The following is a 25,274-nucleotide window of genomic DNA, read 5'->3' on the forward strand; positions in this document are numbered from 1 at the left end:
ACGACTTGTCTGGGTAACCTGAACTTCGAATGGGATGCAGGACATCACCTGCTTGTCATGGGGCAGGAGGAGGGTGTGTGGAGCAGGGTGTATGGAGAAGTCAAGGATAGATGGGGAAGTAGTGTTACATGGTTTATAACAATAGAAAACATGGAGAGATGTAGGGATGGAGTTGAGAGAGGAGTAGTTGACCATAGTAGATGGCTGGGCTTAGTGTTAGCTACTCTTTGTGTAAACTGCAGCAAAAGCAACCAGCAGTGTTTAGCAGGACTCATATGATTCTACCTGTGACCAGCACACTGCTGTATGAACCAGGACAGCACAACCCTCCCCCTCTCACCCCTTCCATCATCTTCATTTTGGGTTTTGGTTTAGCTCTGACTCCAAAATTATGGGCTCAGGAGCAAAGGCATATATATAAGCCTATGTTGTTACTGTCAAGACTCACACAGGAGTGCAGGGTCCAGAGGAGCTGTGGTGGCAATGATCTGTCCCGAGGGACTTGGGCTGGGCTGGGCTGGCTGTGGGAGCCTGCCTGGATCCCCCAGGCCTGCTGGCAGGCAGCAACCCTGCCTAGTGCTGGAGTGTGTGGAGCTGTGTTGGGAGGGGGGTGGATGTGTCAGAAAGCCATGTCTGGGGGTCTGTGTAAGAAAGGCATACTGGTGTGTTTATATGTAGGGATGTGTTTGTGTGTGCATGCATGTACTGTTGATCTTTTTCAGTGTGAGCACATATATATGTCAGAAGGGAAAGGGAGTGAAGTCTGAGCAGAGATTAAAGAAAATAAATAAAATTATGGTTTATTTTGAAATCTACAATTCTGATGAGGATTGAGGTGAAGCCCTTGCATTTCACACTAAAGTAATTGTATCTTAGTTATGCAGTGTTAAACCAACTGTTTTGAACCTCCACTAAGTCACTAAGGTAGTTCTTCAGGCCACTTTAGAGCATGGGATAAAGGACATTATGTCCTGTTTTTCTCTATGCATAGTCTTGGCTTAGGTAAGAACTCTTCTGACGCCATGGGCAGAATTTCAACCCTGTTTCATTCTTTGGCAGTAGCAAGCAAAACTGCAAACAGGTCCAGGACCTTTCTAGAGATACTTCCAGGTCCATTCTTGCAAGCTTCCCTGGGCCTCAGCTCAGGAAAATATGTGTCATGGGATAAACTCTTGCACAGAACACTGGCAGGACCCAGAACACTCCAGCATTTTGTCACCTCTGCAGAAAGGTACAACCCTGGTAAAGCAGCCATCTAGATTGCAGGTATGGCTGTGAACACAGAGCTAAATAAATGACAAACTCCTGGTAGGAAGAAATGAGGAGTAAGTTGGTCTGTGACGATCACTGTAGTTAAGGTTGACCACAGAGAATTAGCTGTAAAGGGATGGCCCCACCTTGATGCCAGCCCTTCTCTAGGCACCCATTAACTGTTGAGACACTCACAGGATGGGACAAGCAGTATCTGCCTTAGCCAGGCAGAAACATCATGACTTTTGTGGGGAGTAGGTCAAAAGGTTGATTCTTTACTTGATTTCAAAGAATGAATGAATGAAAGGCCGAATTTTGTCTTCCCGTTTATAAATCAGTGCAGAACTTTAAGAACTAGTGTGCTCAAGATCTAGTGGTTGCAACTACAATGTTGCCCCTCATCAATGTGTTAAACAGATTGTGCATACACACAAATTACAGTTGGATTGCAGTAAGGCTGTTCTGTATTCCCCATACAGCAAGCACATACACATGTAATTTAGGTCACAAAGGCTGCTCACTGCGGTAAAACTCTCACTGCTCCGATTCCTTGGAATAGTGAGCAATGTCTCTAGGCATTGCATGCCTAGAGACATCCTGCCTGCATGTTTTTGGTGCTGAAACCTTCAATCGGGTGTTTTCTCAGAGCTTTTACCTTTATGTTGCAAAGACCATGGAAATCAATCAAAGTTTCCCTGCTAGTTTCTGTGGCCAGGTATACTATATATAGAATCCTATGGATTCTAGGTGAAAGCTGGGTCAGGACCATACCCCTTCAAAAGGGACGAGAGAGCACCTGGCAACTTTGCCCACTGGAGTTTATGCCGTCATTTGCTCCGTGTAGAAAGCACACTGGGAAGCAGGCTGACAACTCTCACTGTGCCCTGGTACAGATTTCTGCTCAGCAGCAGCAGCAAACGGGCAGAATGAATATATAAAGGGTATGAGAGCGGGACCCAGTTCTCCTCTTCTTTCACCATTTTTCCTTCCTATCACCGCGGCAGCTCATACAACCAAGGACGCGGAAAAGCTGACAAGAATATCCCGTCGTTCGTCCTCCCTACCTGGGCCCGGCGTGGGGCGGCGCGGCTGGGCTCTGCCGGCGGGGCTGGGGCGGCTCTGCGGGGCCGGGCCGGGCTGTGCGGCCGGCGGCCACCGGAGGGCACGATTCCCCGCAGGACACCGGAGGGCACGATTCCCCGCAGGACACCGGAGGGCACGATTCCCAGCAGGACACCGGAGGGCACGATTCCCCGCAGGACACCTGAGAGCATCATTCCCCGCAGGACACCTGAGGGCACGATTCCCCGCCGGCCCCCGGAGGGCATCATTCCCCGCAGGACACCGGAGGGCACGATTCCCCGCAGGACACCTGAGGGCATCATTCCCCGCCGGCCCCCGGAGGGCATCATTCCCCGCAGGACACCGGAGGGCATCATTCCCCGCAGGACACCGGAGGGCACGATTCCCCGCAGGACACCGGAGGGCATCATTCCCCGCAGGACACCGGAGGGCATCATTCCCCGCTCTCCCCGTCGCCCTCGCGGGCGGGCCGCTGCCGCCTCGACCGGAGCCCCGTCAAGCTGGGTCACCCGAGTTTGGGGTGAGGTGCTGCCCGCCTGCTCCCGGCCCTGTTCGCTCGTGTTTCAGCGAGCCCCGAGGGTTTTTTCTCTCGGAGGGGGCGGCTGCGCTGGGTGCTGGGGAGAGATCCGGCACACGGATCCCCCGCGGACAGACGGACGCTTCCCACGGGTGGGCTTCCAGCTGCCGGTGCTTTGACACTCGCTTCGTTCAGAAGCTCTGGAAAACAGAGAATAACCCAGAGTTCCTCTAACGAGTCCGTTTCGTTGTCAAGTTTGCTACAATGATTTTTATTTCATTTTTAAGGTCGTTGTCATGTAGCCGTTCATGTAAAAGTCCTAGCAGCTTGCTGCCACGAAAGGGTGCGGCAGCCTTGTTCCCAGTGCTCCCAGTGTCCCCAGTGCGCTGCCGCTCCTGTCGCCTCCGGGCCGGCGGCAGGGAGCGCTGCGCCCCCCGCGCACCGGCATCAGGCGTCTCCTGCATCCATCCTCTCCTCCCAGCTCTCCATTCTGTGCAAGGCCGAAAAATACCTACATCCTATTGGCAAACCAGCAGTCCCACGTAGAAGACAGGTCTCACAATAAATTAATATCTGAGATTATTTTCAACACGTGTTTTTATATAAAGTCTTTTATTCAGATCCAGAAATAATTCGTGGCTGTGGATGGGGCTGTTTAAGCATATCCTAAGTACCTCTCTGAAAGTCTGAGTGGTATCCTCTCCTCTCATGTATCCTAGATAAGACCAGTCCTTCCCATCACAAGAGATCAACATATTTAATGCTGTGGTGGAGTTCTGCCCCTAATTATGGCTCTGGGTCTTGTTTATGCCGTTTCACATCTATATCTGAAAAGACCACTTAGTAAAACAATCTTATCTATACCCCAGGGGATAACAGTTATTTTTATTAATAATGGAGCTTATTGGCTACTTCAGCTCCTTTGATTTTTTTCTTTACCATCTCTTCCATCTTTCCTGAACTATATAAATATATATATTTTTGTATTCTTCCTGCTCCCAACACATTACTCAAATCTATATATATTCAATCTCTCAATACACTTGTCCCAAGCAAACTGCATTAAACTTCAGTCCCTTTTAGCCACAAAATTCTGCTTTTTTCTTCCAAGGTGGGGGAGAGTGCACTTCCAGCACCGGTGATTGATAAAACAGTCCATAAAACCTCCTTCTTACAGGTGGACTCAAATACCCCACAGCTCAAGCAATTGGTATCAGATCCATAGAGCCAGAATTTCAGCATAGAAATGGGCTTTCACCCTGTTAGCCATGTCTGCAACCTTGGGAAAATTCACCCAACCCTGTGCTTCCTACTATATGTGGTGTCCTTTAGGATTTCAGGTGCTCTTGGAATCTCACAGATGAAAATTAAAAAGAGGTCATGTGAGAAGTAACCATAACTCATAATTCATAAATAAACATAGAAGTTCAATAGACAGGATAATAAGCTGTGTTTTACACCTGAAGCAGACAGCAAATTCTGGTGTGAGGGAAAGAGCATGGAAGGTCATCCCAACATTCACATATGATTTCCTGGGCAAAGGACATGGGTTTTTTTTCATTGGCAGGCTGATTGGATGCCAGGTCTCCAAGTTGGAACCCATCCATCTTCTCTTCCAGGCCATAGACCACTTGGGCTGAATGTAGCCATGCAGAGGAGGTGAGCCTGGAGGGGAAAGGTTCACAGAAATGAACGCCCATCTCACTTCACAATTACATTACTTCCAAGGACACCTACTTAGAACTAGAAAAACTTTTGAGGGAGCAGAGGTTTATTTTCATCTCTTTCAGGCTGCATTTCCTCTCAGAAAAAGCAATCAGCATGCACCAAATTTTACATATTCCTTTCTACATGGGGAGATGATAATTGTTTTGTGTTATGGGCTATCAACTATGATGCCTAAAGATCTGCTATCCATCATTACTTCTCATTTTACAGCCAAAATCTGTTTTTCCTTCCTCCAGAGTATGGGATGATGATTAGATTACCTTGCTCACAAGGGACTGATCTGTCCATTGGTGCAGATCCTGGCTTTATTTTCTGACCAAAGATCATATAGTAGGCCAACAATGAAGTGGATCTAGAGCACAAATCTCAGGTACTAAATTCCAAAGGCAGTTTTACAGAGAGGTAGTTGTTTATTGATATGTTAAAGTAAATTGGCACGCATTCACTGTGTATCTGTGTACATACTCGACTATTTATGAACTCTGACCTCCAAACAAACATCTGTACTTGTATTTATGCAAAATACTGCACTGCTTCTGCCTTGAAAAGTATCTATATCAAACATTCTCATGCCAGAATCTACTATCTGACCTTGCAGCACTAAAAATAGTTCATGTCAGAAGCAAAGAAATATTTGTTTCTCCTTTTAGAACATTTGTGCTTACATTCATTAAGGAGTCGGTCCAAAATCCTTTGATGTCAAGGAGACTGTTTCAGTGGCTTTTGGATCAAGTCTTAAAAAGGGTCAATTAAACTTTAAATAAAATAAAAATTATAATGGGTCCAGCCTAAGAGAATAAGAGATATGTAAGAAAGGCTGGCTTTGGAGAAAAGCATCAGTCATTGTTCTCTAATATTTAGCTGAACTTGTGGAATTTTTCATTATTAAAACAATAATCCTTTCCAGTAAGGTTGTAATTAATTTTTAGTCTTCAAAACATCCACATTTTGCTGCATAGTAGAAATGTTATTGCTGACTTAGTAAGTGCAAGGATGCTTTGAGCTCAGTAGGACAGATAAGGACTGGACCCTAAGCAGTAAAATATGGCCCAGCTTTTCAAAGTCAGAGCAGGGATCTAATTCCAAAATACTTTTCTGACTCTAAACTATGTTCAGGTTTATGTCTCATTTCATTTCATTTGAGCAACTTATAATATTTTCTAATGTCTCATTTGATGTTAGGCTTTGTTTTTCACACTTTGGAAAAGGACTAATGCAGGACTTGGCAAAAGCAGATGCTGTAATTATCTTGAAGGTAGAGGATGTTCAGTGGAATACAGTAAGAGCTTTAATTCAAAACAGTGAACTTTATAGTTCAGTTTGCAATCCTTTTCTCTACAAGAACGCATAGTGTTTAGAGCATCCATTTTAATAAAAAAGAAACAAGTACTAAAACAAGCTACAGCCTCACAGAGCTTACTGCACTGCTTGCTTGTAATCACTGTATCAGAGATTTAAATAATTGGAATGACATATGTCTGCAGGAATTTTTGCTGAATCTGGGTTATTTGACAGTATAATGTTCATCATTCCTTCCAAACAGATAGAAGTTTGATCAATTATATTTCAGTGGCTTACAGCCATATGCTATCTACAGTGACATGTATGATCTATTTTTGTTATCCCCAAATGGCCTTCAACCTAGAACTTATCTGCCAACATGTTAAAGTTTTGGTCAGTGAAAATCCTTTAGTGTCTTGGAAAGATTCATGATGTTGTCTTTTGGCCAAAGTCCATTATGGGTAACTACAACTTTATCTACATTCAACGTATGTAATTGAGTGGCTGTGGTATGGCACACTGTCATTTGGCTTCATTTCAATCAACTGAGATAACTCTCTGTATTTTTTTCCTATAACACTGTGTCATGTTGCTGCAAAAAGTGAAACAGCTGCCACATTCTCCTTCTTGAGATGCATCCCAAAACGGGCTGTTTCTTCTGAGAGGACAACATAGCCTCCAATTTGGCAGGTAAAATTTTGCAACACCTAATCCTTCCATCTGTGGTTTCATGTTGTCAGTTCATTGCAGGAACTAATAGTCTGGTCTAGACGTCAAACTATCTGATTTGTTAGTGTAGCTGGCAGGTTAACTGTCTTAGTCCTACCATTTCCTCACAGAATTCACTGTGGGTAGAAAATTTCATCCAAAAAAGAAGAAAAATAACCATCTTTAAAGATTAGATGCACTGTTGGGAAATTAAGTTCTTAAAGCTAAATCAGATGTACGATAGGAAGCACTTCATAATTGTGCACATTAAGGGTAAAGGGCCAACCCAAAAGCATATAGACAGGAGGAAAAAAGGCAACACAGTCACTCATCTATTACTGCAGGGAACAGCCCTTCAAATTCCCACAGATCTAATGTGTATCAGAAACAATTTACACTGCTATAAAGAGGTAGAAGATGCTTTTTCATTCCTTGTGGTTATGGGAATGGGAGGCATTGTATTCCTTTGCACATATCCCTCCCAAACTTCATTGAGGAAAAAAGGATTTCTGCTGCTCCTTAACTCATAGAAGTTAGCAAAATATTATATGACAAAAAGTTGCCATTGAAATTTGCTCAAGAGCATTTGAAAATGGCATGTGAAATCCATGCTGGAATAGGCACTACGTAAGGGCATCAAAACCGAAGGGAATGGATTAACAGCTCCCAGTAACAGCTGTGGCACCACAAATTATGCAGATAAGCACCAGCCCATTTGCAATACAGACACAGGAAAGCAATGCCATGCAGGCAGTAGTAGCATTATACATTCAGTGGAAAGAAACCACAGCAAATAGGGATTTTTGTTTTCCCTAGGCTTTCACTAAGTAGCCTCCATGGTGTCACCTGCATTTCTGCCATGCTACTGCAAGGTGACCATTACCAACCTCTGTGTAGACTTTCTTTTATTTGAAAACCTGTCTCTGGATGTTTTCAGCAAAAGAAAATATTTTGTGCATAAAATCTTCTCTTTCATCTCTGAGGTAACCCTTCATCTTTGGGGTGATATTTGGCGTTTATGTGCTATGCAGGTGATTCAGAAGCCCTAACAATAACTATTTAATGACCCATAGCTTCACAAGAATTGTGTTCTGTAAGATGAAGCAGGATTGAAGTGAATATCATTAGAACTTTTTCTTTGTGGTGTCCTTCTCAGGTATTTATCATGTCTTTCCAGCCTGAAGGCAAAAATCACTAGTCTTATACTCCAAAATGCTCTCCAGTCAAATATTTGGCTCATGCACTGAATCCTTGAAATAATTTGGCCAATGGTACACTAAAGATTCATGTTTCTACTACTCTCAAAAAGAAGATGAGAAACTTATCTGGTTTTGTTTTGTTTTGTTTGTTTATTTGGGGGGTTTTGGGTTTGGTTCAGTTTATGTATTTCAGGAGATATGCCTGCACATTTTAAATGTTTAAAATATGTTGAATGATGTGTGTTCTCATTATAGCTTTTTTATAGAAATAAACTTATTTCTCTCCATGCTATTTGCATCATAGAACTTCCTCAGTATAATGGGTTCAGTCCCTAGGTATGGCAGTTGTGATCTGAGAGTGATGCTGAAATAATTTTTTCCTGGAAGTCTGAAACATATAACAGTGAGAACTGACTTTTGCTGTTTTCAGCCCAAGTACAGCTGACAGAATAAAGCAATAATTAGATGGATGTTTCCAAATTTAACACCTTGGGGCTGGTAAAGGTGTTGCATCTATTGGACTTGAAGTCCATCTTACTAAGGACTGGTTTAGTAGTTTGAGCATAGTTATCAGTACTTCAGACAAAGTTCCATTTGCTCATGATTAAAATTTGGGTTCTGTACGTCAAGGAGGCAGCACCTGATGAAGGCTTAACTGTCAGTTTAATCATATTTGGCAACATTCAAGATATCTGCAAAGAAAATTTAAGCAGAGTCAGATGTAATATGAAATGAATTCCACACGCCTTCATCTAAGGTAGAGAAAGATCTGAGATAGCCCTTCATTTTACAGTCTCTCAATCATATTTTCTTTTTTTTCCTCCATTACTATTATTCATCATCCTGCTTCTTTTGCAGAGTAGTTTGCAGAGTTATGAGAATCAATGACGTTGCAGAGTTACTGCAGTACTCTAGCATATAATTAAATCATTATAAAAATAGATTAAAACATTTTTAATGCATATTCACTTAATGCTCTTTATATTTGGTATCATATATAAAAATATTAAAACAAAAAAGTTAACTACTTAAGATTGTAGTACTCACAAATGTAAGTGCTCATAAACGTCCCCAGATGATATTGCTGAGACCTAAATATTTGATTCAGCTCGAAGTTATTCAAAAATAATTTAAAAATTTCTCCTGTATTCTGAAAATTTTCTGGCAACTCAATGACTTAGTTATGTACATTATTCTGAAAGACTTCATAGGAGCTTCAATGCCCAAGACAAGGCCCAAGAGCACCTTGAAACATCTGAAACACTTCAGCGCTTGGATAATTGCATACTTTTGGGACCAACCCACATTTCTCCTTGGAAAATATTTCCCCTGCATGGCTGCAGACAACAGATGGATCATATGATGACTGCATTTGGAAAGATGGCATAATTCTGGCAGACTGTCAGTTGAGTGAAAGAGGCTGATTTCAGATCCTCATTAAGAAAATATACAACCACACGGAGTGGACTGAATGGCAGAAATTGATCGCTGGCGCCAGCTTTAATAGAAAATATAGCACACTTGCAACGTGAAATCTGCTGAGTTGTGGCTGGATCTAGCTTTATCAGGTTTTACATTCTTTTCCCAAATAAATGTGTTCTAAAGGAGACATTCTTTGTAGTATAAGGACCTTCTGTTTGCCAGGAGGGAGGGGAGCAGAGCAGCGCAGGGTTAAAAGGCAAATTCAAAGAGCCACCAGGTCTAGGGTTGGAGGAGGGTGCCAAGGTTTTGTTGAGTCTTCCCTTACACTTGCAAAAGTTTCTGTTGAATGAAACTTTTCTTTATATTTCTAGTCTCTTGGTATATTTTTTTAGGGTGCAGATGGCACTTTACCCAGAAATACCCCTTTGAAGAGTGATGCCTTCAGAGGCTACCTAGAGCAGAGGCCTGACAGTGTTAAAGGAATAAAGTAGGTATTTATTAAAAAGGCCTTCAAAGGATACACCTTGTGCAGTACAAGAGCCCAGCTGTGGCTACAGCCAGGAGGGATCAGTTGTCCCCTTCCTACTGCAGAGCTTTGGGAACCAGGCCCAGTGCCTTCTTTACACACATTTCCACATGGAAGCAGCCCTGGCAAGCCCTTAAGAGCTTGAGTAGGAAACCCAGGGCACTGTAAAGTGTAATATAGTTTCTCAGCAACACTGGATATGAGAAATAATTTTGCTGTAATCACTACTCAGAGCTGAAGAGAAAAGGATTGGTGGAGCTGCACACCTCCATTTCACCATCAAACACCAAAATATTTGCTATGGCTTCAGGTCACAGCTTTTGTTTCAGCAGTGACATCAGGATCTTCATATGATACCTCATCTTGGCCACACAAAATAATGAAAAATAATAAATCATTGGTTGCTTTGAAAGTCTTTGTTAAACTATCTTTTAGTGAGATCAGAGACAATATCTATCCCACATAAACCTGAAAAGTTCAAGCAGTAATAGTGGTTGCTGTGGTATATTTTTTCCTGTATCCTTTATTCTATACATACCACTCTTCCCTCTGATAACCGTTAAGTTTCAAAAGTTGGAATCATTAACTAGGTTAAAGACTGCATAGTAAATAAACAATGCTAGAAACAAAAAGAAATATCAACATCTGAATCAGCTTCTCTCAGTGCATGTGTTTATGTTGAAGACTCTCCATACACAGATTTCCTCTTTGCTGTGTAGAAAAATCATAAAATGTATTACTTGTCCTCGATCCCCTGTAAGGCTTGGAGCAAGACAAGATGGAACTGGAACTCATAGGGACAATTTTTATCTTTCATCTGCTTTCACAGCTAAGGAGAGACAGTTAAAGCAACAGGATACTCTTTGTCTCTGAAATTATGACAGAGGTATGACAAAAACATAAACAGGCCTAGAAACTCAGAGTGCCTGATTATTTGTTTGAAATAAAGTCATGTGTGACAATAGTGATACCTGTCCTTCTGCAGTGCAATAGCTTTGTGTGGGAGCCATTCAAAACCCCTCAGCATGGCAGGACATGGTCTGTTGTCACCATTGTGACACTGAAGCTTTAGAGAGCAGCAAAAGCCACACTAAGATCATATACACACAACAATTTGGTAAGTATATATTAATGTGGAAAACTATACTACAAAAGTAACAATAACAGAATTACTGCCCTATTTTGACTTCTTCAAAGAAATAGGAATTTCAGGTATGTAAGGACCACTGAACTGGAGTGAAGCTGGTGATCAGCAGAGTAGTAGCTGTGAATAATTAAAAGGCTTAAACTTCATTGCCAGCCAGACAAAAGGTAATCACTGAAACTAGGATGGAGAAGGAGAAAGGAAAAATTTGGATGAAGCACAATTAAAAAAATAATTTCTGATCTGTACTTCTTAAAAAGCTAAAATACTAGGCAATTACAATTGAATATTTTTATTCTGTCAATTATTTTATTCTGGATATATTGCAGTGACAAATGTTCATCTCACTATCTTAAACAAGCTTTATTTTCTTTTTTTTTTTTTTGCAGCAGAGTTGAAGAGCAAATAATCTGGACTGATTATATTTAGCAAGCCTTTAGAAAGAGCACCAATTTACTGTATTACAAAAAGAACATAACCAGCACACCTATTATTCCTTGTAACAATTCTCTTGTATTTCTAGGACAAGCTTGGCTGTCATTGTTGCAGATTAGTAGTATTCAAGCCTAGTAAAACAGCAAATTCCTGTGAAAACAGGGACTCAGCCTGCACAAGTCGCATTTTAAGCTTCAGTATTTTAGGTATTTTTAATTTAAAAAAAAAAAAAAAACCCACAAAAAAACAGAAGTCAAAGTAAATTGAAAGGTCCAGTAGGGTAATATAGAAATTCTTTTTGAGAAGACTCACCAATCTTAAAAAGAAATCAAGACCACTTTTCCATTACTTTTGCTTAGTACCTCCACGATTTCAAAAACTATTTTATTTTAAAGTTTGTAAAAGAAAAAAAATTGTTGGACTAAAACTTCACTTATCAAGTTTCATCTTAGAGGGAATTTTTATAGCTGAGTTATAAACCCTCCACACTTTAATGTTTATGATGAAATGCTGACAAATGTGATAATAAACACCAATCACAGGGCCATAGTAGCTGATCAGAGAGTGAATTCAAAAGTTTGCAGTGCTATCATAATATTTTGTTCTGTTTCCAGCACTAGTTTGCTTAAATATCCTTTCAGGTTCAGCAGCTGTAAAACAAGATCAATCTAACTAGGGTTTACAAAATCATTTGATTATTTATCCTTCTCTTTGAAAGCTACAAAGTGTCTCTCAAATATGATTTCATTTAGTCTTATTTTTTTTTGGTTTACATGTCTGAATACTAATTGTAACATGATAGCTTCAAGGGAACTCAAATTTCTACCAACAGTCGTTCTTGAGTGGCCAAAAAGAACATAAACAAACCAGCCCCAGACCAGGGTCTAAAAATGGGCTATAGTCAAACAGTTCTAAGGCTTTAAAAAGCTCCTTATTATCTTTTCCCAGAAGTAATTGACAGTGTCAGTTTTTGTTCTTAATGCGGTGATAATGGCACTGCGCTTTGGGGAGATGAGGAGCTGGGCTCAGCCTTGGTGGCAGCAGGGATTCTGAGCCAGGGGAAGGCCTTTCCTCCAGTGGGTGAAATCCAAGCCTTGCTGAAGTTAGCAGCACTTCTGCACTCTCTTAGGGTTGGGGCTTCCCTCTCTTCCTAAGCCTGACAGGCTGTTATACTGTACTGACTCCACAGAATAGAATGCAGCTATCTTGGACTGACACAAGGATTAGGGGAGAAAGGACCCCACAGTTTTGTTATTTCAGTGAGATGGGATTGTGCTCCAGCAAGAAGCTTGTCTGCAATGTTCCCATAATTGGTTTATATTCTTATCAGACTAAACTTCCAGGATTTTAACAAATCCAGAGGGGCTGAGGGATGGGTCAGTATGGCATCTTGTTGTTTCACTGAGATCTTCAGGGGTGTAAGGACATGCTTTATTTTCAACACTGGCTCCTTGGAAAAAATTGCATTTAGACTGCTTTTTTAGTAAATCATCAGTTTTAGAAAAGCATCAAACAAACAAACAAACAATTCATCAGGTTCTAAAGTCATATAAATCAATGTGTGGCTCAGGGGCAGCTCAAAACACATCTTGGTATTTTTTCTGTGCTGTTTACATATTGTGTTCATTGGCTTATACCACAACTGCATTTTTAATTTCTAATGTTTTTATTATCAGTGACTCATATAAGAATGTTACTACTGTTGGTATTGCTGCAAAATTTCCAGTGACCCTTAGAAATCAGGATTCATAATGCAAGATCCATTTGTATTTTAAAATAAAATGTAACATAGCCTTTCTCTTTTTCTCTAGTCTCTAACACAAATATGAAAAAAAAGGTTCTTGAACAAATTCCAGTGTTTTGTTATTAAATCAAGAAGAGAAAACCAATAATTTTTGAATTATCTGTTACAGACATGTTTACATTATGAATCTCCTAACTTAAGACTCTATATGCTACAGAGTTCTAATTTTATCCAATGATATGAGCAAGAAAAATTATGAAAAGTTATATAATCATACTGTGAGAGATCATAGAGAAATAGTGGTAAGAACTGAATATTAAATTGCATATTTCATTGTCCTAAAAGAATTTTTCTTCATCATTTTGCCTGAGATGATGGTAATTAAAATGAGGTTGGGTTGTGTGAACTATTGTTGATTTTAGAACATTGCTCATACGTAGTTCCTTCTCTCATTTTATTTTTAGAAAAAAAAAAAAAAAAAAAGAAAGAAAGAAAACAAACCCCAAAACAACACAAAACCATCTGAGGAGGTGAAACCCCCAGTTCCTAGAAAGGATCCAGCTGTGCTAACTATCCAACTGCCTCTTGGAAAAAAAAGCATTTTGACAAATGGAGAGCAGATGCAATGTGTGGAGTCAGAGAGGTCAACAAAAACAAGTAGAAAAAGAAACCAGGGAAACAAGTGAAAAGAGAAAGAATATTAGAGTATTAATACAGGATATTAGATCTCTCATGATAATATTAAAGTGAACAAAACGAGAAAAAGAAGAATCACAACAGAGGTGACAAAACACGAGAGAAGAAATAAGAGACATAGGATCCTAGGTATAGTAGCCTGAATCCAGGGTAAATATTGATTTTACTAATATCACGGTAATTTTATTTAAGGGAGATAAAAGCTGTCCTATGAAGCCACGCAGAAACACGGCCCTGAATGGGCAGTTTAATACGGGCGGACTGGGCTCTGAGCAGGCTGGCTGCTGCCCGTCCGCTGCGAACGCGGGGACAAATCCAGGTATTTCCCAGCAGCAGCAAAGGAAGGGGCCAGCAGCAGAGAGAACCGCGGAGGGGAGCTGGAAGGAAGGGCAGGGGCACAGCAAGATGGGTCGGAGGGGGTTCTAGGGGAGACCCTGGGCCCCACTCCCAGCCCAGTCACTCCCAGCCCACTTCCTTTCACTGCCGGCGGCTCGTCCCTTTTCAGAGATGCCTGCGAAGGCAGCAGTAGGTAACGCTAGATAGAGATCTCCGGGGTGGACCCTATCCCCATCCCCGGGTTGTGCTTCCCCCTTTCCTCCCGCTCCAGCTTTTCAGAATGTATTTCATTATTTTTATTCCTTGCAAACATGGAACGTGGCGTGTATGTGTGCGTTTGTAAGGGAATGTGCCGTGAGAGAGAAAACGTCTCCGCTTGACGTCCCCAAAACCAAAGCCCACAAACTCACAAGTTTTCTCTCCCAGGAGGGCGCAGATGGCTTCCCAGGCTGGCCCCGCCGGTGCCGGGAAGGCTGCGGGGCATCCCGGACAGACGCGCCTCGCTCCGCCGGGCCGGGCCGGGCCGGGCCAAATCCCGCCCGGTGCGAGCGACGGCGCTGGCCGCCCGCACGCAAGGATAGAGCCGTTCCCGGGAAGAAAATCGTGACAACAAGCGGTTGTAGCCAGATGTTCGGCTTCCCTGGCCCCGTGACACACGGCGTGGACTTGGCAGACTGGATTTTAAAGAAAAGGGAGTTGTTGTTTATTTTTTAAAAGGCAGAAAGCACTGGGTTAAAATGCACAGGCCGAGATTTCCCTGGCAGGCAGCTGGGCAGGAACCGAACCCGCTGGAAACCCGTTCCGCACGTTGGAAGGGCTCCACTGCCCCGGCCCAGTCTTTCTCCAAAGCAACAATTTGGAAAGGTATTAGAGCAGGCAGGCAACATAACACAAACCAAGGAGCCTCGAAACTTCATTCACCGCCCCGCCCCTCCCCAACCCCGCTCCGTTTACAAAAATTATAAATATTAACAAATCTGCAACACACTGAGCCTCTCCATCCATCTTCTCCCCAACTGCTCCCGACCTCAGCCCACACTTCTGCAAACACTCCTGGTTTTGCATCCCACACCTGCACGGTCCTGGCTGCAGTGTGAGAAGCCGAGGCAGGAGCCATGGACGGATCTGTTTCCCCAAGAGGGAAGTGCCGAGGCCACCTGCCCGCTGCCGTGGGTGATGCCCGGCCCCAGCCGCATCTCGCCGGGCCCGGGCGCTCTCTAGCTCGCTTCCTGTCTGCTACATCCATCCAGGAGCTCAGTCATAAAGGAGATGTACACTATAGCCAGACGCAAGGTCTCTATCCGAGAGAGCCTCTTCTCGTAGGCGAAGGTGGGCACCTTCTTCCTGAGCTGATCAAACGCCTCGTTGAGGTTGAACATCCTCTTCCTCTCCCGTATGTTGGCAGCCTGGCGCTGGGCGTAGGTGATGACCCGTTTTCTCCTAGGTCTGTCCAGGAGGGAAGCGCTGCGCATCCTTTCCTCTTCCTCCTCTTCATCGTCTTCGGGATCTCCGTTGCCGAAAGCAGCCAGGGGCAAGCCCCGGGCCATCCCTTCCCGAAGCGACAGGACTCTGTCCCGGAAGGGAGGCCTGGTGGTGACCTCGCAGAGCCCCAGGCCTGCCTCGGCTCCGGGGGCTCCCTGGGGGTTGCCCAGGGAGAGGTCGGCCACGAAATCCAGCACCGAGGTGCCCAGCAGCCCCTCGGGGCAGGGCACTTGCGGGGCTCTGCCGTGCAGCTCATCCAGCAGCCCCGGGCGTTGGTGGGCTGGGAAAAGGCTGGCTGACATCTTACTTCAGAGAGGGCTTTTCTTGGTCCCCCATCCCCAGCCCTAGCGACGTTAATATTTATAACCCCCCGGATAACAGGATTAGCAGGACTAGAAAGAGCGGCTGTAAAACTTCTCGCCGTGATGCTGATGAGTGGAGACAGGCAATCCTCTCGGGGACGCGTGGATGCTCCCGAGAGAGGAGTCCCCAGCGAGTCAATCCTGTCACAGCGATCAAGGACAGTTCCTTCTGGGCAAAACCCTCCGTTCTTACCTGCTGGGCACTTTTGTCTCTTCTTATACACCCGCAACCAAACGATTTTCAGCCTCTTTAAAGCCCCCGGGAGCAGAGCCGGGGGGCACTGCTGGACTTGTTTTCCTCCTTTCTGTCGGGATCTCTGAACCCTGGGAGCCAGCCTGACAACTGATGTCAAGCAACTGCATGTATGCTTTTAATGATGTCCTGAAGAGGGGACCTGCATGCAGAGGGTCACCGGGGAATGTTTACCCTGTATCCCAGCGCAGTGGGAACTGAATGACAGGATCTCCATTAGCCTAAGTAAGCATTGTAGGGGACCCGATATTGCATTCCCTGTAGTAACTGTTGGAATCGTCTCTTCATTCCCCCTAAATCCCCTTCAATCAGAGTTCAAATATCTTTCCAGTAAAAGGCTGCTTCGTAAATCTCATTTCGGTTCAGTCAACCTCATAGCACTTGTTTTCAGCTCCTTCCTCCTGCCCGTGAGAAGAGGATAAGCTGGTCCTGCCAGGGCAGCGGTTACACCTTTGGCAGAGCCATCCCGGTCATCGGCAGAGCACAGAGGAATCAACTTGAGCGCACGCACTGAAAACGCTGGATACATGCCGCAAAATACCGTGAAATGCTCATAAATACACCCACCCACACACCCGACACCGCTGAATACCTTTCTTTGACCAAGGTTTCCTTGAGGACAGACGCTGAGGATTGTTTTGCTTTTGTCTTGGGAGACTGGAAGAGGGGCTGTGTCTTCACCCCCCTGCACCATAGACTCTCGCTAAATAAACAGCCCGGCCCTGGCAATCCCGGGCACGTCAGATACATTGAGGTCGAATCCGATCGATTTTCTTTGGCACACGATTTTTAGACACAGCTCTCTCAGGAGTGACTGCTCACCACTCCTGAGATGCCTTCTTAAAACCTAATCTTCTCCTTTGTCATGCATTGTTGTCACTCTCGCTTAGAGGCTAATTAGCCTCTAATTTCTAAGGGGATTTCAAAACCGATGAGATCAAAGGAGGTGGATGGGGGCGGCCGAAGGATCCCTCTCCTCGAAAATACTTCCTGTTTGCCTACAGGACCGCAAACATTTCCCGCCGCGTACCGGGATTTGCCGTCATTGACAACTCAGCGAGCGAACCGCGCATCCTTTCCTGGGAAAGGCGCGGGGGGAATTCTCTGTCTGTGCGCCCTGCCCCGGCGCGGGCCGCGGAAGGTGCGCGGGAGCTCAGGTACGCTGGACAGCTCCGGAGAGGGGCGGCCGGGCCCCGCGGCCGGGCCAGCACCGCGGGTACCGGAGGGGGACATCGCCACCACCTCTCCCAGGGGACAGCCACCCTCTGCCCATCCTGCGGCGCCGGCCAGTGATAGGCGGCACCGCGGCGCTTCGACAGCCTGCCTAAGGCTGGGAAAATAGCGAAAAACAGCGGGACTGCCTTTATTCTTGCTAGCGCCGAGAGGCTTCTTAGCAGACAAGGAGAGTGCCACTCAGAGACTTGCTTATTTGTAACTATAGAACACCTGGTGAATGAAGCAATGAGGCAAGGAGGAGCTGTAAAACATCTGTTTAGAGAGGTGCTGCTTAGAGAGGACCCAAAAGTAAGTTGAAAGGATGTAAATGTTTAGTGTTATATAAAAAACACTCGGTGGAAGAAAGACCAGATATGTATTTATGACTGACCCACAAAGGACCATGACTTATTTGGGTTCCTTTTAGTTGAGGTGACAAGTATTTCATTTAAAGATGCAGAGGTATAAATGAAGGACAAACGCCAGGAAAGACATGTCACTACAGAACTCAGAATTAATGTGGAAATACAACTACTTCAGGTAGTGAAATAAAAGAATGGAAAAATATTAACTCATCACGTCTATGTCAAAATTCACATGATTTTACTGTCCTGTAGGCAACTGGCATTTAGTAGAGGACAGACCTGCCCTTCAGCAAGGTATCTTCAGAGAGAAGCTCTCTAGTTGCAGATTTTTGCAGGACACAAGCTACAAAGACAGAACTGGAAGAGGTTTATATTGCAAGAATGTAAAGGGACAAGCTTTTCTAGCTAATAATGCATCACAAAGTAATATAACATAAGCCATAAAAATATTAATGTTTCTTAAAGCAAGCAATAAAGACAGAACTAAGTCAGGACTGGGAGGTCCTAGCAGAAAATGAAGACTTGTTACCAAAATGAATCCTCTTGTAAAGCTGTTTTTTTCCCCTGCTTTTTATTCTTTTCTATTCTTCCTTATTTTTTGCTAAAATATTGTTTTTTCTCTGCTATTAAATATTTTAGGTTATATAGAATAAACTCAATGAACTGTGGTACCACTAATATGTAGCACTTTTTTTATTTGGTGACTTTTTTGTCACTTTGGGGAAAGTATGGAGCTGAGGCAATGTATAATGAATACCCAGTGCTGCAAGATGCAGATTTTCAGTGCCTAGACAAAGCAGGAATGTCAGAGAAGCAGAATTAACTCTCATAAGAGGCTGCTTAGTTACTCCAAAATTGTCTCAGACCAGATTAGGTGATCCAAAGTGCTTTCTAGATTTGTTTTAATATGAATGTAGTTTGTTTTATAACTCCTACCTTCCTTCGGCCCTCCCTTATCCCAACTTTTCATTTCACTAGTTTATCAATTAAAAATTTGCTCACAAGGTGCTTAGAGATGCTAGGAACTGATGGCTACAATTTCAAACCACTGTGCAGCTATTTCCAAAATTATTATTCAGAAATATCTATAAAATTATTCTTGGTGCTCATGTAGGGTTTGTGTTTAAAACTCAAACCACAACAACTTTTCTGACCTATTAGCCCTATCAGAAAAGTATATATATCCTTTTCTGCCCAACCCTTTTATCACACCTCATGTGATAATTTTCCACAATATCACAAAATGTATAACAAAATGTATAAAATGAATTAAATGGTCAGTACTTTTTTGAGTGCCTTAACAACAAAACCAGAAAGGAGGAGGCTGATGAAGTCAAGGTCAAAGCTAATACAGGTCAGAGGAATCAATGCTTTGCTGGCTGAAACTGCTGGGAAAACCTTTGGTACACTGGAGACACGTGAAGTATATGGAGGTGAGGACAAAGTTACCTCAGCCTGACTTCCCCAGACCTCATTTGCAGAAAGAATTGGTCGACTCCATCAGTTAAGGAAAATAATATGGATAGTAGAAATGGTCTGGTATTAACTAACTGCTGGATTTTATCCAAGCAACATTTTATCATGGGGACATTCTGATTCCCACAGAAACAGGAGCACTCAGAGTGAACATCGTGGTCCACTTCAACTCCTGATGGACTGTGAGAAGCTTGGAGATTCCAGCTTCAGTTCTCTAGGATGAGCCATAGCTCTAGAATTAGCAATGTAGGAAGTAAGATGTATATCCAGAGTATGCAGGCAAACACAACTGGGTGTATTTGGTGCAGTCACTACTAGAGTTTGAGTCTGTAAGAATTCTCTGCAATTTTTCTTTCTAAATAGTTTACCTGCATAGACAGTTTAAGAATTAACTTTATTCCTTAGGCTGATGATATATGTATGAAATCTCTGCTCAAAAAGCAGGTGAATTCCAGCTTACTAGTTCAGCAGAGGGACTACTTCTATTCTGAAAACCAGAATAAATTCAGTGAGCCAAAGCTTTACAGTCTGATCCTATCAGTAATTTCAGGCACTGATCCTACTTGCATCTGACTGTATTAATGCATTCCTGTGTCACAGCCTGCCATTAACAGGACTCCAATTTGAATACAAGCACCTACTTACAAAGATCGGGTTTCACAACTTGGCTCTCTCAGACAAAAATGTGACATTCAGTAACATCATTATTCCCTGACACAGGAAATCATTAGGAAAAATCAATATTTTGGGCAAAATCTAATAAAACTAGGTATGTTCTGCCAGTAAAGGGCAGTTCATTTTTATTTACAGTGGTATTACATACCATTTGAAGAGTTTAAAGAAGCAACTGTTGATATTTCCCCATACGGGACCAAATGATGAAGAAAAAGTTTGAAACTGTAATCTTGGGTAAATCATAGACAAATGAAATGAGCAGCTGTGGTTAGGGTGGGATGGGATTCATCATGCTTGCAAAGTTTTATGAATGATCTTTTTTCCTTAATCATATCCTTAGGGGTGGGAGGGATTGAGAACAGGGTATGCATTAAGGTTGGAATGTCAAACTTGACTTTGAATTTCCTGGCTTTTTATCAGCATGCATGAAAAAGTGTAATGCTATTCAAACATAGCTTCTTTAATCTTAATTTTGTTATATAAATATTTTTTGTTCAAATGAAATGCAATAAAATATGTATTCTTTACCTAGAACTCTAGATTTTTCCAAAATCTTATTACAATTTTTAAATTTTATTGTTATTTAATTATGTACTAGGAGCATAAATTAATGCTTTATTCTCTTCCACTTCTCACAGTTTGTAAAATGCAGGGAATTGTCAGTCTTAAAGCTATTTTTATGAGAAGATCTTGGTTATATATCAACAGAATAAATGTATGTTTGATGGAGGACCAAGATTTATCCTTTTTCAATTTTTTCTATTTTTTCTGTAGTTTATAGTGTTTGTTTATAGTCTACAGGTGTATCTTCTGCAACTAGCAAGGAGACTGAACTAAAAGTCATCTACAGAAAACAGGTCTTCTTTGCCAAGCTTCTTAGCCATCCATTACCTTCCTAGATTCCAGCTATGGTATTCTCCTAAGGGTATGTAATTTCTTCTCTTCACAGTCCCTCTTAACAGTTCTTAACAGCTTGTGTCTGTGTATTTATGACAATAGTCATAAATGCATGACAGTATCACATAGTATCACATAGATACATTACAGTATCACATAGTATCTTCCAACTGAATTTCCATTTCATTCCCATTCAACCCATTGGAAGCAGCTAATCTTATGGATAGTGTCTGCTTATTTCTGCTTAGTCATTAATCCTTTTTATTTTTTTTTCTGTGGTAAATAAGTAATGAATTAATATAAGATTTAAAATCTTGCTTCTAAAAACATTTCTCATGCTTTAGCAGCTGCCATATCAATAATATCAATATGCTTTGTGGATTTGTATTAACTATTGTTTTTCTTTACAAATGGAAAGCAGGAACAGAACAAGTGTCAAACAGAAATAGAAGATTTGTGGGAAATACAACAATAAGGTAAACTGGAATTGAGAGTTTGATTTATCTAGAATTCAACTTCTGGGACCTTTTGTGTTATGGAGATTTTTAACCTTAGAAAGATCCCATTAAAGTATTCAGCTGTAAGTATTTGGTCCTTCCATGGATGGTATAAGATTTTTATATTAATTATATATAATATATGTTCATCAAGTGATTTATCAATATATCTCTGGAACATGTTTTTATTAAAAACATGGAGTAAGCTTTGATTGCTTGCTAACCTAAAAGGTTTGATTCTGCAAATATAATTTTAAAAATATATACCAGCGTTATTGCTATTTGTCAGATTTTTTTTAAGTGAACTGCAAAACAAAAATTTCCATCTTATGTTCCATCATATTATTCCCATGTTGTCTGTGGCAGGGCTGAAATCTTTAGATCCATTGTGCTGCTTACTGCCTTCAAAACTATGCAGCCAAATCTTCTCCTCCCTCTGCCATCAGGATTGGAGGGATGGTAACACACTTTGCCAGAAGATTTCACAGATACGTGCTGGCAGCATCATTCATAAACTCCTGCTGGATGGGCCTGATCCCCCTTGTTGTCCCATGTCATGTGATGGCACTCAGGATGATCTGCTCCATGGCCTTTCCCTGAACAAGGTCAGGTGTATTTCCCTATGTCCTCCTCATGACCCTTCTTGTAGATGTTTGTCACAGTTGATGACCTCCAGTCACTTGGGACCTCCCTGGTAACCAGGGCTGCTGGTGAATGATGAAAAGTGGCACAGTGAGCGCTTCTGCCTGCTCTCTTGGTACCCTTGGGTGGATCCCAGCCAGCCCCACAGACCTGTGTGTGTCTAAGTGATGTAGCAGGTTGCTGATCATTTCCCCTTGGATTATGGGGTCTTCATTCTGTCCTCCAGCTGAGGACTGGGTACCTGGAGAACAACTGGTCTTACTATTGAAGACTGAGAAAAAGAGGTTGGGTACCTTACTTTCCCTGTGGAACATGGTTTAGTCTTACCTTCCTGGGCTTCAGTCCCCTCACCTCTTGAGGTTCATCAGTCTTTTCCCCAAGCTCCCCCTTCCCACTGCTCTATTTGCCCTCTTTGTCACTCTATCTAATCATAGAGCCCATTTTCACTTGCTGTTGGGCTTGTCCAGCCCCAGGCCTTGGTCTGGCACAACACACAGAGCTTCACTAATTTACCCTTCTCAAGCATGAGCATTAAGAAACTTGGCAACTTTAATAGAAATTATAAGCAATCTAGAATATTTGAAGCCATACAACTTGTAGGCTGCTCTGGCAGGGTAGGTCTTAAATGAGGTATTTGAAAGTGTGGTCCTATGAAAAATTTGCAATTTTCAGTATTTTGAAGGATGAGGAAATCAGTTTATTTCCCAATTGCTTTATTTACACATGATAATTTTGACTGGATTACAGCATAAAAGGGATCATCAATGTCAATGTAATTGAGTTGTAAAATTCATTATATTATTAGTAATTAAATTATTATCAGCAATATTAAAGTAAATTAAATGGGCATTAGTTATATATATCCTTTTTATAGGTTTAAAATTAGAAGGTAAAGAAGCCCAAAGCCATTTTCTTAAATCATATGTTTTTCAACCCATTTGTTTGATTCATATGCATGTGTATAGGGAAAGAAACTAGCCTAAATGTTTTTATAATACCTTTCATGCTCAACTCACAGTAAAAACTTTGCCAGCCTACTACATCTTTAATAATCTATGCCATAGAAAACACTAATTTGTCTAATTTTTCTTTTTAATATTTTTTCATAAGTATGACATTAAATGTTTTGAATGTTCATGAAGCTGCATTTTCTATAGAAAACATTTCAAAGGTGGTGAAAGGTGTTGCTCACTACCAACTGAGATGAGAGAATCTATCATCTTGATAGAAAAATCTTAGGCAAAGTAAGCATTTGACTACATCAAAATCTTGTGTAAGGTTGCCTTTTCCAATTGCATGATTCACTACACTGTAGAGAATTCATGTGTAGGTTTTTAAATATTATTTGAGCTGCCTTTGTTTATTCTCATTAGAATAACAATAATATCTAATTTTCAGGAACCTGGTCAGGCTATTTATTGAAAAAAGAAATTTGCATGAAGTTGCGCACATTGACACATAGATGCTAATGTCTACAGTGCAATTTTATTTGTTTTGGGTAAAAGTAAAAAAACCATAATAATATTTTGATGTTATTAGAAATACTAAATGAGTCAAGCTACTGTTTTTTTTTAATAGTTACACTAAAGCTATCTATCCTTCTCCTTATATGTGGGTCATTGCATCACTTTTTATCCTTCCTCCTATTTTCTATTTTAAATTCTGATAAAAGTGAAATATTGGTCTAGTACAGAGATTGATGCTTATCAGTAGTCATAAAGCAATAATCATCACGAATGAGTAAAAGGTTTTTGGGACTAAATAAGGAGCAGTTGAGTATATTAGTACCTAGGAAAATGCTACCCTAGCCCTGAGGATCAAGGAAGACCAGACATGACTTTGGTGGAGGTGAAGTGTTTCTCCCATTCCCCTCCCAGCATGAAGAGGAAGGGGAGACTTTCCTCTGTTATGCCTGCTGATTTATGACAAACATGTTTCTTTGCATCACATATTAGATTAGAAGATCTTTCAGGTAAGGACTGAATATTCATATTTCTTCTGTGACCAGTAAGAGGGAAAGCTCAGACATTGCTGGACACATTAAGATTACCAGAAGATGAGACAAAGATTAATTTTCATGCATTTCATGACAAAAAAAAAAAAAAAAAAAAAAAAAAAAGGTGTCTTTTAAAAGGAAGAGCTAAACAGAGTCATAACCTAGCTGGAGAAGGGGAAGGAGGAGTTATGAGTCTACAATACCTTGATGGCAATGATGTTGAGGGAAGGTGGACCCTTTCCTACTGCACTAGTAGGTTGGAGATTTAGTAGGAGGATAGAGTTAGTTCCAGAATTAGCTACCACACACAGATGAAGCCCAAAGACCTTGTCATTGAAAATATACTTAATTTTCAAATTCTGAATTCTGTCCAGTGAAAATATAACACAGGAAGGCTGAACCCAATAGCCATAGTAACTACTGCAGCACTGCTCATGGACACTGTGATCTAAGGGCACAATAGCAAATAAAACTATGTATAAGTAGTATATTTTGAAAGCAAATAGTAAATAAAAAAATGTGCCGAAGTTTATGTTAAAATCTAGAGAGTAAGAATAAGAAATCCTAGTCTAGCTATTCTATAAACTCATTGACAAAAAAACAGTTTCTTCATGTCCTGTCCGTGGTCATCTTTGCCTCAGATTTGCCCAACTTCAGAGAATTACTGAATAATGAAATCTCACTCCCCATCAGGGATTTCCCACAGGCTAACAATGGGGAAAAACAGCATCAATTCATTTGCACAAAGGACATTTTGAGTCATGAGCAACTCCATCCTTGCATTTAAAATATCCCCAGACCACAAGGACAATTATATAAACACATAAAGAAGGACCTACAGATATTTACTACTACCCACATAAAAACAGAGTCCTGGCTATGCCCTGTTTTGCTAACACTAGAGTAAGTAAGTTGTAGAAAGTAATATTATTCTATTATTCTGTCTTTTCATCTTTGCTTCTATTCAAACACTGGTAGAAAGGGTTTAATTGCAAGTAGAGGCATGCAAATACCACACCAGCAAAATGTGTAAATATATCACCTTGTTAAAGGATGAACTGAAGAGAAGTAGTGTCTATTATTTGCATTGGGTTATCAGAATACATTAGTTGCACAACTAAGAAACAAACCCACTGTCTCTGGTCTACTAACTTAATTCTTTAATTGGTAGGTAATCCTGGCTCACAAAGTCAGGGAAAATCAAATTATTCACTTTTGCTTTCAAAGCTAAATCTCTCTGGGATTATCTCATTTGTGAGACCAGATCCAGAGAAAATAAGTTAGAAATGGAACAATTAATTTTATCTTTATTTCCAGAAATATTGAATAATTGAGGAAATTTTT

General features: G+C 41.6%; 1 protein-coding gene and 1 long non-coding RNA gene across 2 annotated transcripts; both read right to left on the reverse strand.

Annotated features, from left to right (window-relative positions):
• Window positions 1–4,277: 4,277 nt before the first annotated feature.
• LOC140682623 (uncharacterized) lies at window positions 4,278–14,635 on the reverse strand. Its single transcript, XR_012054539.1, has 2 exons — window positions 14,481–14,635; window positions 4,278–4,516 (listed from the first exon to the last, which is right to left on the reverse strand). It is a non-coding gene; the product is annotated as an uncharacterized lncRNA (long non-coding RNA).
• A 652-nt stretch (window positions 14,636–15,287) lies between these two features.
• On the reverse strand, window positions 15,288–15,854 carry FERD3L (Fer3 like bHLH transcription factor). The gene has a single exon (XM_002190294.5). The coding sequence runs from the start codon at window positions 15,852–15,854 to the stop codon at window positions 15,288–15,290; it is 567 nt and encodes a 188-aa protein (XP_002190330.5).
• Between the last annotated feature and the right edge of the window lie 9,420 nt (window positions 15,855–25,274).

The sequence above is a fragment of the Taeniopygia guttata genome, chromosome 2, assembly GCF_048771995.1.
Source record: "Taeniopygia guttata chromosome 2, bTaeGut7.mat, whole genome shotgun sequence".
NCBI classification, from domain to species: domain Eukaryota; kingdom Metazoa; phylum Chordata; class Aves; order Passeriformes; family Estrildidae; genus Taeniopygia; species Taeniopygia guttata.

Bases quoted from the DNA above. Each gene is read 5' to 3' on its own strand.
- FERD3L (XM_002190294.5), bottom strand. From the start codon at position 15,854: ATGTCAGCCAGCCTTTTCCCAGCCCACCAACGCCCGGGGCTGCTGGAT.